This window comes from Coptis chinensis, chromosome 5, assembly GCF_015680905.1.
Source record: "Coptis chinensis isolate HL-2020 chromosome 5, ASM1568090v1, whole genome shotgun sequence".
Taxonomy (NCBI): domain Eukaryota; kingdom Viridiplantae; phylum Streptophyta; class Magnoliopsida; order Ranunculales; family Ranunculaceae; genus Coptis; species Coptis chinensis.
The window spans coordinates 13,760,437-13,779,308 of NC_141460.1; the positions used below are offsets into that span (position 1 = coordinate 13,760,437).

The window sequence follows — 18,872 nt, forward strand, 5'->3', positions numbered from 1 at the left end:
ACACTCACCCTTTAGTACCTACTCCACAATTTGCACTCCACACATTTGCCAAATCACACATTCCTGTGTGCCTCTTTCCCACTGAATATCACAATATCATAGCCACCTCTGGGCTTTCATACACATATTTCACAGCCTCTTTGGGCACAAAAACTCAGGTCATTCATGACACATTCAATGAATACCTTAGGTCATTCCCGCCACATTCAAGGAATACCTATCATATCACTAACGAGCCATTCATGGCACATTCAATGAATGCCCTGGGTCATTCCTGCCACATTCAAGGAATACCCAATCCTACATTCCCGTACACTCAAGGAATACAACTAACCCGCAAGGCGAATACCTTAGTTTCTCTTTAGGGCAGTCTAAACAATATGGTCATTCATGGCACATTCAATGAATACCCTTATATAACGCTAACGGGCCATTTATGATACATTCAATAAATGCCCACCTAACATATGACATCATCAGTCATAAAACTAAATTCCAAAACTTGAGGCGTGGAGAGTTCTAAAAGGGTGCGGTAAATTTTGTTTACGCATTATTGAAATTTTATTGCATATGGTTCTTTATCAAAACTCAAAATCCTAGGTCGTAAACCTACGCTCTGATACCAATTGTTGTGAATAGTATAATACGGAAACAACGTTACCCACAACAAATAGATTAATCCTACACAAAGATCGATCATTCTCACTAGACAAGACTTCAACACCCTCCAAAGTAATCCCAACACTTCTCAATATCAAATAAACAAGTATCTAAAGTAAAATAATTAATGTAAAGGAAGAACAAACCACAAGACAAGATATATCGTGGTTCGGCAATTTGCCTACGTCCACACTGCGACTTCCAAGCTTAACTAGATGGCCAGAGTAACAGATTACAAGTCTCTCAATTCACTCACAAAGAATGAACACTCAACTCACAAAGAATTGTTCTCTTATAATCTCTCTCTTTCTTGGTTTTGATTAAGTTAGGTTTCTACAGAAAAAAACCTATATTTATACTGTTTCAGAAAAAACTTCCGAAATAGTCTTTTCATGCTGAAATACGTTGGAGCGCGACCCGCGCACATGTCCATGCAAAAGGGAGAGCAGGGTGCGCTGAGTTCGACCAAGGCATGAGTGCGCACCGCGCCCTTTGCCAAGCAAATCCAAGCGCAAGGTGCGCCTTACACGAGAAAGAGAAAGAACACCCTTTTTTCTCTACGCTGGACTTTATGTCTCTGTGATATATAGGAGGGTCCATGGCAGAGTGAAGATGAGCAATGGCATGAGCAGTTTTAGTGACGATAACCAGACGGATCATCCAAGGCAGACATATGCCTCTTTGCCTCTGTAAATGCTGAGAAAGAGTGCTATTTTGCATGAACTCGTAAACAAGTATCTGCTCACTCTTCTCAAAACATAAATCTAAGAGGTGGACTAGATTAGGTTGATAAACAGATGATATTCGTACGTCTTATCTTGTTCATGATTGACTCTGTTCCATTTGTGTCTCTGTAACTCATCTTTTTTATGGCGACCCATTTATCATTCTGGAGTTTGCCTGCATAAACTCTCCCGTGAAAGTGTAGAAGAGGGTTATGCCTCTGCCCTAATTAATAAGGCTGTGTTAGGCGTTGCTTAAATAGTAAACAGCACACTTTTATTTTAGAGTGTACAGCTTACGTCTAAGTATTCTGCCTTAATACATGTACAAGTCTACTTGTTTAATGCTGGAATCTACATCATTTACTTGATTATATATATATGTAGGGACAGAGATTAAATGAGATTTAACTTTGGAGCTAGACTGAACAATGAGAGAGAGAGACAAAAGAATAGTATCATATCGATCTATACGACCACATCTTTTAGTGAGTTGCATTACTCAAGAAGCTATTCGTCGATGGTGAACTTTGTCCACTGAGCCATGGGTCATGTACGGATACTGGAGAGAAATCTTTCTTCTTAGATGAATTTACAAGGTTGTTTATCTGGGGCACATGTACTCTCTGATTCTCTACCCCTGCTTTCTTAGCTGTCATCATACCTTGTGATGTCTCGCTTCCCTTCGAAGGAGATGCATAAAAAGAAGCTACTGATGACGTTGTGCAAACGTTCTCCTCCAATGGCGCCCAACCACTGAGCTTAATTTCTTCTAGTTCAGCTGCAACTTCCATCATGGAAGGCCTCATATCCCTGTGAAAAGCAAGACATCTAAATGCTAGCTCAGCCATCTTGAGGACAGATGAAAGTGTCCAGGCGTCTCTATGTGGCTCAAGGAGTGGATCTATTATTTCATGTAAACAACCTTTCCCAATCTTTTCAATGGCAAGGGAAGCTAAATTCACCTCGCTCTGAGACCGAGAGAAGTCTATCACCTTCATTCCAGTTATGATCTCCATAAGTACTACACCGAAACTGTAAACATCACTTTTATCGGAAAGGTGGAAATTTTGTTGGTATTGAGGATCTAGGTACCCTGGAGTACCTTGTGGGGCTGTTGAGATATGGGATGATTCTGGCATACCAAATCTAGAAAGGCCGAAATCCGCAACTTTAGAACTGAAGTTATAGTCTAAGAGTATATTACTGGACTTAATATCTCTGTGGTATATAGGAGGGTCCATGGCAGAGTGAAGATGAGCAATGGCATGAGCAGTTTCAGTCGCGATATTCAGACGAATTGTCCAGGGAAGGCCTGTGCCTCTTTCCCTCTGTAAATGCTGAGAAAGAGTGCTATTTGACATGAATTCATAAACAAGGATCTGTTCTCCGTTCTCCAAGCAGAATCCTAAGAGGTGGACTAGATGAGGATGATTGACCGATGAGATTAGTTTTATCTCGTTCATGATTGGCACCGTCCCATCAGTACTGTCTCTGCGCCTGATCTTTTTTATGGCGACCCATTCGTCATTGTGGAGCTTGCCTGCATACACTGTCCCATATGCCCCAGATCCTAGTTTATATTTCTCCGAAAAGTGGTATGTGGCTCTCTCAATTTCTTTGTAGGTATACAAGTGTACAGTGAAGCAGCCGCCAGCTTCTGATAGTAGCTTTTTCGTGCTGTCTCGGGCTTTATGCGCAATGGATCGCCGTCTAATTTTATAACAAAGAATGGCTAGACCTGCAGTCACTAAAGCCAGTACACCTGACAGACATATTTTCCTGAGTCACATTAGTACATTCAGACAAAGCATATCGATCTGGAAACTCAAAAACTCTATACTTTATGCTGCTTGACACGAGCGAATATTTGAAAGAGCTAACAAATTTCACATAATCATGAACATCTTTAACATCTAGCCAAGATTTTGCTTACTGTATTTAAGAGATGCAAAGTGTGATATCAAAGTTGACTTACTTCGACTAATTAAACACTGAAAAATGAATTAGTATACCATAGTTTTAGGGAGAAAATCAGACGTAGCTAATGTGGTCCAATTTAGATGCGTGCTTACTTTGTAATTATGTTCTAGAGAAGTATGGAGTTTTAATTTGTTTGGTCGAAGAATTACCTCCAACTAAAACACCAATTCCAGTGCTTCCACTACATTGGCCAGTCAAGAACCGCAAAGCATGGCAATGGCCACCTGTTGAAAGGATATATATCAGTAAAAGTTAATACAGCTTCTAAGGCTCCAGTCGGAATATGAATTTTGAACTTAAAAATACGTAGTGCAAAATATATTATTACACTCCCTAATATTAATGGTTGTTTTAGCTCTGACATTGTGTATACGAAAGTCTAAACGTTGCTTATATTCGAACGGGTTAACTAGTATTATCCCCTCCTACTTAGATGAGTCAATTAGGATTTGCTCTTGGGGAAATTAGAATCCTTCCCCTCAAATACACACAACATGGTTAATCCAAATTGATTTTTTTTTTGGTGTATTTGGAGAGTGGGGTAGGGGGCAGCCTAATTTCCCATCTAATAGGGACAAAATCTAATTGACTCGTCTAGTGGGGTTAATAATCGTTAACCTGAAGTACGAACTAACAAATGGCGTCAACATAGTGGAAAAATCAGAAATCCACCCATTCAACGATAAATGCAACAGGTTTTAGCTGTCGATTTCATATAACAATTCTACCTTATAGGACAAGGTTAGAAAATTTGCAATACTTTACTTTTTTATTTTTGACAGGACGATCGGCCTCCACAAAATACTCAATCTATTTTTGTTTTTCCTGATTATTGGGTGATACTCCAAGACCAATTGACATAATTTTTGGATGTCATGTTTCGTTTGTCCGGCAGAGACTAATGTTATAGTCAAATCAGCGTAAACATCTTCATTCCGCGTGAATTGACAGCAATTCATTTTATAATCTACAACTGTGACCGCGTAAGCATAGTAGACAGGATAGTGATTAGTGATAAGGATATTACGTGTAGGAGGGGGCGGTTACATAACATTCCTATAGTTAACTACTTTTCTCCTTGGGTTAACTAGTATTACTCACTGCTAGATTAGCAATTTAAGATTTCACTGGATGGGAAAATTAGGGTCTTCCCTGTGAGTATACACAAGGGAACGACTATCACACATGGCCCTGGACGGCCAAAAACAACGAAGTCAGTTTTCATTGGTTGATTGGGAGGACGTGGCATGAGAGAAATAAAAGTCAAAAACAATACTTCTCTCCAATTCTCTCTCCTCTTTCAATTGTCTTTACTCCTGTTTTTAACTGGCTACAGGTCTTTTTCATTAATCACTCCCCTCTCCAAAATCCAAAAACAAAGGATGAACTAAAGCTAAAATTACATTTGCTTGGTTTCACTATCTCTCTCTCTCCTCATGAATAGAGTATTTTTTGTTTTCTTCCTTTTCCATTTCCATGTGAAGTAATTAAAAATTAACTAAGCAAATTTGTTAGGTTGTGAAATGAAGTTCCTTCCCCTAATATATTTTTAACAACAACTATTATAAATTCCAACTTCGAAGAGTGAATCAGCAAATTGGTATCTCAAATTTAGGTTTTATTGTTTTATCATGAATTTAAGTCCAATATCATCAGTAAAGTAATTTGTTATAAGTAATCAATTAGTGAAATAGAAGATTTAAAAAATTCAATAATAAACACAGCTACTGTTTTTTTTTTTTTAAAAAAAATCAATCCAACTTAGTTATTCATAATCATAACTCAAATAAAATTAGCAATGGAGGCAAGAGTGAAGAATGAACAATGAAGAAGAAGGCTGTAACCTCTCAAAAAAGGTCAAAATATAAAGAGGAGAGAGAAATAGAGAGAGAAGTATTGTTTTTGACTTTTTTTCTTCTCATATGCCACGTACTCCCAAAATTAAACACGTCAAGTTCAAGTTGATTTTTTTTTTTGTGTGTACTCACGAGGGAGATCCTAATTTTCCCATCTAATTGGGGGAAATCCTAATTGGGTCATCTAATAAGAGAGTAATACTAAAAAATCCTTTCTCCTTTCCTCACAATTTCTCCACGTAGAACTTTGTGAGCGGTAATACTACACTGACGGACTGACCCACTTATTTGAACCGTCATAATCATTGATTTACATAGAAATACGTGTATGTGTGTATTGCAATGCAACCCAATAGTAGGTCTAAAAGGTTAGCATCAAACAAAATTACACTAAATTCCTCTCACTTTTTTGGTTTTGGAATTTCAAAATAAGAAAATAGTCCATAGGACCAATTTGGAGAAAAAGTAACTCTAGAGGACACTGTTTTTTATGAGTAACCCTCAATGACAAAATAAGTTGGCCTGACTTCTTTACTTTTTTTAAATGTCAGTTATACCCTTCTGTGAAAATAATCCTCAAGGACAAATGACTCGGATTTAAAATAAATATTTGCTGGTTTTATCCTTTCTGTCATTTTTACTATGAACAATGAGTGTTCATACTTTTTGCTGGTGTATGAACAATGATTGTTCATATCCAAATAGGTGAATATACCTTATACAATATATTGATGTGTTAACATTAAATGTTCATACCAAAAGGACTATGAACATTCAATGTTCATACCCAATCAATGTTCATACCCAAAAGACTATGAACATCGAATGTTCATACCCAAAAACTATGAACATTAATTCAATGTTCATACCAAAATGACTATGAACATTGAATGTTCATACCCAAAGGACTATGACATTCAATGTTCATACTAAATACACTGGGTCGGACCGTTAATTATTTCGTATAAGGAGTATACTTGACATTTCATCCATCCGATCCGTTTTTTATTTCACGTCAAGAGTATACTTGACCTTTCATCTATTCCGGTCCTTGTGAATTACGAAAACAAAAAGGTGTCCTTGAGAGTTACTTTTTCGGCAATTTTGTCCTTGAGAGTCACTCCCTAATTTCAAAATTGGACAGTCTAGTGAGCATCAAACAGAATTAATTGGTCCACAAGTCACTAAGCAAGGTGCATACATGCAACTCAAAAAGTGCGTTGCCTACTAGCATTCGTCGTTTATTCATCGGTTCTTATGACTGCTCTCTCTTTAGATTAATCTCCTAACTCTCTTATTATAGTTCCAAACCGCAAATATATTAAGAGTAATGTGTTAAAGACCAAATGTTATTTGAAGAAAATAGAATGTAACAGGACCCACAGTCCCACATCAGTACAAAATGTCGCGACCTAGTTTGAAATTTTATAACGACTCTTTTTGTTAGTTTTATATTTTGCAATTGGCCGGCCTGATACGCTCACAAGTCACAACTGCAGTCTGCAGGCAGTGAATCCTGAATATGCTGAGTGTGTTTTCAAACCTTAGACTGTTATGAAGTATTGATTTCTGATCAACTAGCAATAAAGAAACTAAAGACCGTCGACTAATAATACAGTTTAGCTAGTTGAATTATTAAACAAAGCACAGATTAATTCACTGGAAATGAACTTACCTTTATGGCAACCACTACCGGCCTTGAATCCATCTCCATTGAACCCCTGGCGGCATTGGCAGCGGAATCCAGGCTGTTTGTTAGCCGGCAGAACGACCTTTGTACAGTTAGCATTTGAAGAACATGAGCTGCAATTGCCTGCCAACCACCATCCCAACTTAACTATCTCAAACTCCAACGACACAATGGAATTGTTCGTAGCCCCATCAAGAGCTATAGAAGAGTACACGAACTGGCAAGTGCTCTCGCTCACGTTAGCAAACGTCATGATCTCTGTTGAAGTACTCTGATCTCTTTTAGAGTTATCTTTTGAATAACATTTAGGGTGATCATAACATGAGACATTGAACTGGAAATCTAAAAGAGAAGTTGGTACGACGCAACCTTTAGGCTCAGTGCTACAGTTTTGGACTAGTAATCCATTTAGCCATGTAAGTGCATAATTCCGACTGAAGAGAGGTAACAAGTCTTGTATAGGACGGTCACACTTGGCAGGAAGTTTGACTAAGATAAAATCTGATGAAACGTTCTGGACAAGAAACTTGCCGATCTGGATCTTTCCATTGATGCAGTTAAGACGGACTTCACAGCTTTCAGAGAAGCCGAACGGATACCGGACAGCATGACGACTTGCACCGCAGGATTGGTTGCAAGGGGCAGATGATTGAGGTGTGATTACAGAAAGCATGAGTATCACTACTAAGAGATCCAAGACGAAATCAGGGTTGTTTCTTATCATTCTTGTATTCAAAACAGCATGTCCATGTGAGAAGCTGATGATGGAAGCAGGACTAAAGAGCTTGTAAATGGACTGAAGAGGACAAAAAATTTGCTCTGTATTTGATGTTTCTTTTGGTATGTCATACAGAGAGAATAGCAAATAATTCCAAGCTGATCAAGTGAGCATGCCTGTATTTGTTACTCTTCACAATAATAGTGCATAGAAAAGAGCTCCCTTCTTTAATTTTCCATCCGTACAACTAGTAAGAGATAATCTATCCTCTAATATATTACCACTTCATATCATGGAGACATGGACTATTAAGCTGTGGATATATTGAAATTTGAAAGTAAGTTAAAAAAAAAGGAGAGAAAATAGAGCACTCTTCCCATTAAAAATAGACACGGAGAAGAAACAGACACCTTGTATTCAAATTATTCATTTCACTATCAAGACCAAAGTCCAAAAGGAAAGTATACGGCAAGACTTCAGATTGCATTGGCAAAAATGTCCTCACATAAGCCGTAATTTCAGTTAGGATTAGATAGTTACCAAAAAAAAGTTGGGATTAGATGAAATTGCATGGAACTGGACTAGCTTGGGCTTGAAATCGTAACAATTGCCTCAAACAGTATCTTGAACATTTCTTTATGGGTGATTAAGGAGTATGAACTATGAACACATACTACTAATTTGACGTGATCAGGAGGCAAGTCACAGATAAAACAAGTGATGGACCTCCAAGGGATGTGTCTACTCAATACCGGTATTGCTTTTCTTGCTTTCACTCCTAAAATAGGTCTCTTCAATAACAGCCACAATAACAACCGAAGGCCCAGCAGCCACGCCATGTCGCCATTTTTAATGATTTAGAAGGTAAATTTAGATTCTTCCAGGATTGAGATAAAGTTAAAGAAGATGGTGTAAGCTCTGTCGGAAAGGAAAAACTGTAAGAGCAAAAGATACCCAATTTAGCATTAGTGAGTAGTAACTAATGGACAAAATTATAGAATGGGTATGATCTGTGATTCAGTCAACGCTTGGTGTAAAAGCATATGTAGCAAAACTCTCTGTCAATTGTCAAGTTAGAGATAGAAGATGTGGGTTTCAACAGAAACATGTATTTTATAACACCTTTTAAAGCCAAAATGAAATATGCAGTTAATGACGGGAAAATGGAAATTGAGGATACAATGAACTCAGATTAAGTAACAATAAGGTAAGCCAACAAGAAAACTATCTCATAACAATAACGTAAGTCTACAAGACAACTATCTAACAACATTTTTAAGATTTCCAGCCCTTTCTTTCCCTTCCATGCGATACCACCTTCACTTGATATCTTTCCTCTCCTGCTACAATGAACTCAGATTCAAATGTGTTTCAGTCGATTTGTATAACTCAAAAAACTATCGACTCCCGTCATACTTTACAAGCAAAAGATAACAGCTTTAAAATTCCAGCAGTCTTAAAAGAGGGACATATCTGGCGGAGGTCCGTACACTGTCTTCCATGACTGTGGAATGATCCATCCACTTTCGTCAGTGCCTGAACAATAACACACCAAAACATATTACATGTTACGTCTCCAATTAATGCCCCAACCAGTTAGTTATTATGCAAAATCTAGATTACATCCAAAATATTAGGTTTGAAGAAATGTGAGTCATTTGAAATTCCAGACTTTACTTGAAGAAAAAAAAAATACAAAATACAAAAAAATAAATCAACAAACAAACAAACAAACACTTCCAAAAAAGTAGAACAGATACATTGTGAGATCTGGAATTAGTGGCTGGACCGGAGCAGTTTTTTTTTTTTTTTTTTTTTTTTATCGGTAAAATGTGATGTGTATATATAATCATAAATTCAAAGTTTGTAGGATGAGATATCCTACTCAGATACAACAAAGGAAAAGACAAATACAAAATCGATACTAGAAAAAAAAAACTACGACTATTAGAGAAAACTAAAACAAAGGGATGCAATCATGCATAGCCGAGCAAGGAATCCGATCCGAACATAAGGTCCCCGAATGATGTATCTGTCCACTCTTCCCAGAACTTCGACCAGAGAAAGACGAATCCCTTGATTGCTACAATCACTTGTGCCCTAGTCATCGCACATCCATGAAAGTGTCTCCTGTTCCTTTCCAGCCACAAAGCCCACATGATAGCAAAAGTTTATAGATGAAGACTATAAGTTCAAACATTAGGGGATGTGGAGATCCTTCCAAAATTACACACTTGATATATTTGATTTCTATAGAAAATCCAAATATGGTCTTCATCTCCAAATCTTAAGCTTCCTCCAATTACATGTAACACCTATCTGCCCTCCTCAACAACCCCCATCACGTCTCTGTTAATACATCACTTCTATTAATACTGCTGGTGGTTTTTGCCTCATGTGAAAGGCTGATTTAGAATCACCCTTCTCTGCTCCTTCCATACATCACATCACTACTTCCACTATTTTTGGCTGTCAATCTACAGCATAAAATGCATGTTTTTTCTATGGGAGTAAAATTCCAAACCTAATAGAACATGCAGTTGGGATCCTATAAGACAGCTGCACAACCTCTCTAACACTCAACCCACCCTTATTATTGGTCATATGAACATAATCTTATCTGTTGAAGAAAAGAAAGGAGGGAAAGACTATGAATTCACAGATAGCTAACCTGCCCAAAAATTAGTAGAGACCAAGCTGTCCTTGACTAAGGTTTCAAAAGGTTACCTTTTACTTGGGCCAACAAAAGGACAGGCAGTGACAACATTAAAAAAAAAGGGCTTCACACAGCACTCTCTAATTCTAAAAGGCTCATTCGTTTTCCTGAATCCACCCTCAATCACCTCCCTGCCATAGAATCAGACCATTTCTTGCACTTCTCAACACAAATCCCTCACCACTAGCTTCTCCAAAATCTTTCAAATTTTACCACATGTGGATGGACCATAATGACTACCACAAACTCATTTCACACGCATGGCAAAGACTTCACCTACCAGGCTACCACCCAACACCCCCCACTACCATTCTAATCCAAAAAATCTCTCGTCTACCAAAAAAAGCCCTCAATTCTTGGTATAAAACTACATTTAAAAACATTCTCCAACAAATTTCAGCTCTCAAAAATAAATTTGCAAACATTCAAAGTACAACATCAATGAAAGAAAATGTGAGTTTGGAACATCAATATCCTCCTTAAGCTTGAAAATATGTTAGAAAGTTAAAAGAAATGGTGGAAACAAAAATCTAGAGAGAATAATACAGTGGAAGGGGATAGAAACACACACTATTTCCACATTAAAACCCCTAGCCACAAGAGATTCAACAAATTGAATCTTCAAAAATTCTGAAGATAATTGAGTCTCATCTTCTAAAGACATTGATCTTACTGTGGTCTCTCATTTTCAAAAATTTCTGTCTGATAATAGCTTAGTGAATCTTCAACTGATATTTTCTTTAATACTATTACCAGTCGAATCGTAACTCGTATCTTAAACCGTAGAGGTTAAGAGTCAGATTAAGGGGCCATTTGTTTTTGCCTCTTATAAGACCTTGAGGTCTTATAACCTCTTATAAGATGTGGCCTAGTGATTTTGAACATTTTTTTTGTTTGTTTTTTGCCTCTTATAAGAGGCATTCTACTAGAAATGTCTTATAAGAGGCTCCAATTCTATAAGTACTAAAATTGGATCTACTTCAATTCTATAAGTCTTATAACTTAAAAAATGACTCAAACACCCCCGTCTATATACCCCTAGTCTCATTTCTCTCTTCTTCCCTTTTCATTATCGTCTTCTCCAAATAACTCCATTGCCCTAGCCACCACCACCACCACCAAACTATTAAAACCACCACCACCAAACTATTAAAACCACCACCATCATCACCACCACCACTACCACCACCATCATTACCTCCACCACCACTACCACCGTACTATTAAGACTATCACCACCACCACCACCGTGTTACTAAAACCACCACCACTTCTACTACTACCACCACCACCATCACTACCACCATGCTATTAAGACTAATATCATCACCTCCACTACTACTACCACCACCACCACCACTACCACCGTACTATTAAGACTATTACCACCACCACCACCGTGCTATTAAGACCAATCTCATCACCACCGCCAATTAAGGTAGTTTCCTAAAATCGATATTCTAATTATTAAAATTGATTTGAAACCGAAAATCAAACTATACGCTTGTTAATTAATCTATTCAAGTTAAATGTGATGTAAAACAAGGCTATATTTGTCAAATAACCATCTATAGGATGTCATATATTTGTTTTTTCTATTTTTACAAGTGCTTATAAGAGGAACTTAAAATGAAAAACAAACCACTTTATAAGACCATCTTATAAGACCCTCTTATAACACATGATCTTATAAGACCCTATTATAACTTAACCCAAAAAAACAAAGATTAAATCTTAAACCGTATCGTAAATTGTAAGATTTTTTTCCCCAAGTATTTTAAACTTCAAAAAATATATGTATGATTAGAAACTTATACATGGATGAAGTTTAAAACCATGTTACTTATAAACCTTTAAAGTAGGCCCAATAAAGAGGGCCGCCCGGTTTGTAATTGTTGCATAGTTTAAAACAATATTCCAAGTTTTTTGGCCCAATTTGTTTATAAAAGGTCTATCCAAAATAAAAAGAAATATAAAGGCCCAATTAAACATTTAAGTTACAAGCCCAAATACCAATTAAAAAAGCCCACTACGGCTTAGAAAATAAAGCAATCGGATAGTCTTGTTCTCCAATAGTTCTGCCTCTCTCTCTCTGGTTTGATCTGCCTCTCTCTCTCCAGTTCAAGCACTCCGACCACTCGATCCTTATGCCTCTCTCTTCTCTACTTCTGCTCTCTCAAGTACTCCGACCACGAATCTGTAAGTAAAAGCTCGAGTTATCTCTTTCTCTCTCTCTGAGATTTTCTCCATGTTCGATATCATGTGGTTCTCTCTCTCTGAGTTATTCACAAACCGTACGATTCTAGTGTTAACTCTCGATTTGTGGTTTTTACACAAACTGCATCCGATTCAATGTGGTTTTGTGAATTTCCGGTTCTGCTAATGAGTTGCCTCAGTTTCCTCACGGTTCGAGTTAAACCGCGATTTTTTCCGGTTCCTACAACACTAACTATTACTATGGAAAGAATGTCAAGGAAGTGGTGTTTAGTATAGGTGCTCTTAAAGCACCAGGGCCAGATGGGTTCCCAACTTTCTTCTATAATCAGTCTTGAGACATTGTTGGTAAGGACGTTTGCGACAAGTTCAAAAAGAATTTCTCTAAAGGTCACACACTTGAACATATGAATCACACCAACATTGCCCTCATCCCAAAGTGCCCTACCCCTGAAACTTGTAGTGACTTAACCCATTAGACTTTGTAATATATCCAACAAGATCATCTCTAAACTCCAATCAAAGTGAACATGACTATCCTATTTTAGTTACCACACCACACTAACAAGTAACCTGCTTTGGATCATTAGCACCCTTGGGGGCACAAACTTTCGCATATTGTTCAATCAATCAAGATTCCAATTACCATCAATATCTTTTGAAAATAACCTTAACTGCACTGAGCTAATCTTTATCAAAAAGGTGAAAACAAAATCAATATCCCTAATTTTGTAGATCTGGTCAGTGGTTGAGGATGTCAAGCATTGTCACATGGGAAGATTGACCAGAAGAATAGTCCAACAGGTCTGGTGGACGTGGTATCTCGTATTATGGCATAGAGGCACCTACAATGAAGTTCCACATAATGAACAGATGTTGATTGAGTCTTCTGCCAAAATATGCTGGTCATAAGATGGTCTGCCTTGTAGAACACGGCTTATTGCTACCAGACGCCTTACAAAGCACACGATGTTAAAAGAACACATCGAGGCTTACGACTTGCTGCTTGCCTTAGAGCCTTCAAAAATCACACCGTAGGCTATAGCCCCACAGGTAGTGCAACGATGAGAGACACTTAAGTTTTGTTTGAGTGCATTATACTTTTCCACTCATATCATCTAATATTTTTAAGTTCTAAGTTTGTTTTGATTATTTTCTTCAAATAAAATTGTCTCTCATATTATATATTTATTTGTTACACTTTCTGGATTTCAAGTACACTTCTTTGGACATTCCTCGGATCGCCTTTGAGGCTTGGCGACTCAAGGCTTCAATGCGTTCATCTTACCATCAACTTTACATGGACATACTTGGAAGCCAAGGTACCAATAAAGCTATGTTACACAGACACACTATATTTTAAAAACAAACTGTGTCGGACACGACATGGACACACATTGTATGTGATATACCTCAGTTTTCGATATTTCGCCATGTTAGACACTTCGTGTCCGTGTTGAATACGGACACATGCATCCATGTCAATGTAACTTATCAACAAAATGGTAAGACATTTAGAGTTCCAAGTACTAAGAATATAATTGAATAACAAAAGCTTCTAATCAAAGATAGCTTCTTTAGCTCTGATCTAGTTCTCTATGTCACAAAAAGGCCTATAGAAAAAGGGCATGAAGAACTAAAACCAAGAGACTAACCACATAATTTGTTAATGCTCAGCCCCAAAACCCTGCATGTAGCGTCTGCCAACTGAAAAGAATCTGGTATGTTGTCTCCTTCTGAACAGTAGCATAATATGCAAGTCACCTTCAAACCTTTTGCCTAACAACGCAAACTGAAGTATGTTAGGACAGATTTTGGTAAGAGAAAGCTTAAGGTTAAAAAATTTATATTAAAAACAGTAAGACATCCTCTGTTCAAAACACAGAGATGTTTGATTGTTCATACATGTTCATAGAGTAAAAGCTTATGCGCCATTAACACACTGTTAAATCACAATAAAAGAAATGACGCACAACCACACTAAAGTGTAATAGCATATAATGAGACAAAAAGTTGAGTCAAATGAATAATGTACTGAGTATATTTCCCCAAAATCCCAGAAACAAATAAATTCTACTGCATGATAAATCTTCACTCTCTAGAAGTACGGAGATGCTCTGATGTGAATTAAAGGCGGAAGCAACTTTAATCAACACACCATTGATAAACTAAGTCTAATTTAATTTGATGGAAAAAGGGGATTTTAGTAAACCCCAAAATCTACACACTTTTAATCCGAAAATCACTACTAAATTCTCATTAAATCAACCAACTAAATTGTGAGACCAAAGGTCTTATTTATACAATCTCCAAAGAATCCTAATTAGAAACCAACTACTAAAACGAAGAAATCCTACTAGAATACTAATTACTAAAATAAACTAAGTTACTAAATACTTAGTACTACTAAATACTAAATAATACTAATTCCATCATGCTCTGACATTCACTGTAGAAGTGACTTAATCTTATCTCTTTAGGGAAGTTTTTGGTAAACTTCTTTAGGTTTGTAAGTTTCTTCAAGCCATTTTTATACTAAGTTTTTGTAGGGAACCACCATTATTAACCACCAACGCCTTCTTCTCTACACCTTCAAAACCCAAGTAGGTGGATATCTCAGTTGAGGGGATACCTATCCTGATTTAGAAAACAAGGTCTAGGTCAATCAACGGGGAATTTGTGCTTCCTTGAGAGAAATCGTTTTTGAGAACCGACCCCAACTGATTCGCAAATCATGGTTTAGGCTTGTCAAATGATATTTCTCCCTGCGAAAGGTGATTGAGTACGTGGATCTTATTACCATGGAAGCTGTCCCTTTTGGGTTTGGTAACGGCAGGTACCAAGCGGTGTACCTTAGTACGAGTGACAGAGCTGAGACTTCGAGCCAAGGTGCTCGACAAAATTTCAAACGCATAGCTGACGAAGCAACTGGAAACCAGATTAAGGAAGCTACATTAAAAAAAAAACAGATGCAAATGTGGCCAAAGCTAAGAATGGAATGAATCAAGCTGTGGACTGGGCCACTCTTCCTACCCCGAGCAAAAAAGGTGAGACTACTACAATTACAATTCCTGCTAACTTTGTAGACAAGAGCCTGGATGAAATTTTCCCTTGTGGGAAGGCTGGATTTACAACACACTAAGACTGATCTAATTAGAGAAGAGGCGAATTCAGAGAGCGGTCTTAAAGGCTCTGTTAACCTTTTTCCCTTGGGAAAGGAGGAGGGAAGATGATTACAGAAGGATTTGGTTTGGTTGCCCTTGGTATCTACGTGGTCAAATGGTGACTTTAAGTCTTTAACTCAATGGAAAACTTAAAGGACAAAAAGAATTGGACTCACTAGAAATGTGGTAGAACAGTATAACTTAGTGATGGTTTTCAGAAAAAATACCTTGCAATAAGAAAATAGTGCAGCAAAGGGTAAACTGGGGATGTAATCTTCATCGAGAAGTTCATCCTCAAAAAGTGAACCGTCTTCAACAGATTCTCCTGCAGCTAAAGAACTTAGATACTTCCATCGCCTTTGTTCTAGGTCGTATTCTTGGAGTACCTTCCACCCGAGGCTCTCACAATGATCATCTTTTCCATCTGGTTTGGAATTTGACAGATAATATATTTGTGTATCGCTGCAATAAAAACCAAAATCATTAATCGTGAGCAACAGTGATGAAGCATTAATGTCCATCAATGACTAAACTCTATTTCAGATACCTTGACACATCAATTTTTTTCCTCCGGCCAGAATCTAAGCTAGAAAGCACAATGATATGCTTCTTCCCACTGGTAGCAGCGAAAGAGGCTAAATTCTTGGCAAATTCAATCATCATTCCCTGTAAACCAGTGCGGTGTACATCAATCAATTTTGATTTGTAGTGAGACATGTCAAGCTCAACATATACGAGTTAATCAAAAATATAAAACTTAACAGCATCAACTATCTCAACTTAAAGGGAGAATCCAGGTAAACGGCTCTTCTAAATACTAAAAGTTTAAAGACGGAGATATACATTTTTAAACAATCATGTTGTTTCATTTAATTTTCTTCTCATACATTAAGGTGAAGCGAATAGTGATACTCGAACTCACACTTCTCAATCACAAATAATGAAAAAAACAAACAAGGGTGACACTAAGTAGTTTGGCTGACACAAATTTCTCCGGCTCACACTGTGTTAAAGCAAATCTTGTACCCGAAACATAGTATCTAATTTAGAAAATGAATCTCCAACTACTAAGCCACAGTAGTTAAAGGAATGTGATTCCTGCACTCTTCCCACTATTACTCTAGCCTCTCTGCAGTAGTTGCAGATCAGAATGAGATTACAGTTAAAAATCTAAAACTTGCACTCCCACTACAAAATTTGCGCATACTCCACCTCCATGCTCTGTTACTAAGGTCCCTTTTGGAAGTGCCAGCCTTGGTAGTACTTCACCACCACTAAGTTATGAAAGTCACCCCAATAATTAGCCAGGTTGACATTTGCGCATAACATGGTTAACTTGTTTGACTGTTTGGCTCCCACCCATGAATTGAAATCAAACAATAGAATATACCAAGAGTTATCACAAATTGATCAACACCTACGCCTCAAATCGTTCTGTCTCCACTAAAGAAAGAAATTTCGAGCTGAATTGAAGACTTTTGGAATAAATTCTGTTCTCCACAATAAAGGGGAGGAGGGAGGGAGAAGAAAGGAAACGATGAATCTATAACATATGCATTTCTTCACCAATGAATTGAAGGCTGACATAGAAAAGTATTCCTAATCGAATAAACTAACCAAATTACTTTTAAAAAGTGATTAACTCATTCCTTTTGAAATCGGCAACTTCAACACGGGGGTTTTCTAAAAACCATAATTTAGGGAAATCTTTCAAAACATCTGAAAATGAATTATTTTGAGCATTGATGGGAAAAATATAGTAAAAAGGGGAAGAAGGCTTGTAAGAGTGGAAGGGAAGAGTCTAACTGGGGACTCTAGAGCATTGAATGGAGACGGTCAAGAAGATGCATATACCACTTTCTACATTTTTTTCTTTCTTGTGTAAAAAACCATGTTCCTAAAGAACGTGACACATCCACCTGCACCACAGACCCCATTTTTCATTTGTGCTGTTTACCAAGTTTCAACGGTGGTATTCACATCAATGAGGAAACACCACATAATAGCCTATTCCGTGTCTTGTTCAATGGAAAGAGTATACTATCCTGTCTGCCAAACACGTCCAAAGGTTTCTGCCTTATCTACTTCTCATCTCAATGCCTCAATCTTTCTCGCCTATCCTCTCTGGTTTTGCGAGCTATCTATCTTGTCAGATTTTACACTTATTTTCATTATTCTACATTTTAACACTAACAGTAGTAAACACTCAGAGCTTGGCTCATCGTGTGTAAACTTTGGAGAAGTAGGTCTAAGAGTATAAACACACAAATCCAAACCATATGTCCAGATAAAGATAAAAGGGTGGGCTCTTAATCTTTGACACTCTTGTTAGTACACATATTATGGACCATGACTTGATGATGCTGGTGGGGTGTTTACCCACGACCCATATATACAAAATACTAATTCCAATTTATGGGGCAAAGTGTTGGGGTTACCACACAGGATGAAAATAGTTCATTAAATTGTGTTATTAAGACAAAAGACAATTTCTTCTTAAAACAAAAAAAGCGCACCACCTCATATAGGAGTGTGGCATATGTATATATTGCCTTACTAATGAGTGTGCAAGAAACCAAAACGATAAAAGGCTTACCTTGACAACGGGAGACCGTTGTTGGACAAGAGTCAAGTCATTAAACACAGATTCATAAGCTGTATAAAAATTGGATTATTATGTATCAGTTTTCAGTATATAGTAACAAAAAATGAATTCTTGAAACAAAATAATAAATAATACCTTCAAGGGGCAAAGCAAGAACTCCCCCGGGCCCATAAGCGTCGTTACCAACACAAGGAAGAACATTAGGATCATCTAAATAACCAATGCGTTGGGCTTTCATAGAAGACACTAAAAGATCAATTGCCAGCTGCCCAACATTCCCAATTGAAAGTGCAGGCTGATAACAACAACACCATGTTATTATTAATAATAACACACGAGTTCAATAACAAAAACGAAATAAGTTACCAGAATTAGAGTTGAACATCTGTTGTCGTTGGGGGTTGAATCATTATTTTCGAGTACAAACTCCATTCTTCTTCTTCCTTGTCCTTAAAACTCTCTGTTGCATTTTCAAGTAAATAACTATTGCTTTATTTCACGAAATATCACGGAATATCGATAACCAAAACTGATAATTTAGGCT

General features: G+C 37.3%; 2 protein-coding genes across 3 annotated transcripts; both read right to left on the reverse strand.

The window, feature by feature from the left end:
- Positions 1–1,719: 1,719 nt before the first annotated feature.
- Positions 1,720–7,976, reverse strand: LOC147496782 (wall-associated receptor kinase-like 14). Its single transcript, XM_086559662.1, has 3 exons — positions 6,897–7,976; positions 3,515–3,589; positions 1,720–3,147 (listed from the first exon to the last, which is right to left on the reverse strand). Exons 1-3 carry the CDS (start codon positions 7,633–7,635, stop codon positions 1,868–1,870), a joined length of 2,094 nt encoding a protein of 697 aa, XP_086415788.1. The 5' UTR covers positions 7,636–7,976; the 3' UTR covers positions 1,720–1,867.
- Positions 7,977–8,782: 806 nt separating this feature from the next.
- Positions 8,783–18,847, reverse strand: LOC147496783 (clast3-like protein). 2 transcript variants are annotated; one of them, XM_086559663.1, is made up of 7 exons: positions 18,695–18,847; positions 18,464–18,623; positions 18,320–18,378; positions 16,271–16,389; positions 15,951–16,185; positions 14,215–14,338; positions 8,783–9,165 (listed from the first exon to the last, which is right to left on the reverse strand). In XM_086559663.1, the coding sequence occupies exons 1-7, from the start codon at positions 18,758–18,760 to the stop codon at positions 9,086–9,088; spliced, it is 843 nt and encodes a 280-aa protein (XP_086415789.1). In that variant the 5' UTR covers positions 18,761–18,847; the 3' UTR covers positions 8,783–9,085. The 2 variants fall into 2 exon arrangements, with proteins under 2 accessions (XP_086415789.1, XP_086415790.1); XM_086559664.1 differs by having other exon boundaries at positions 14,215–14,351.
- Positions 18,848–18,872: the final 25 nt, after the last annotated feature.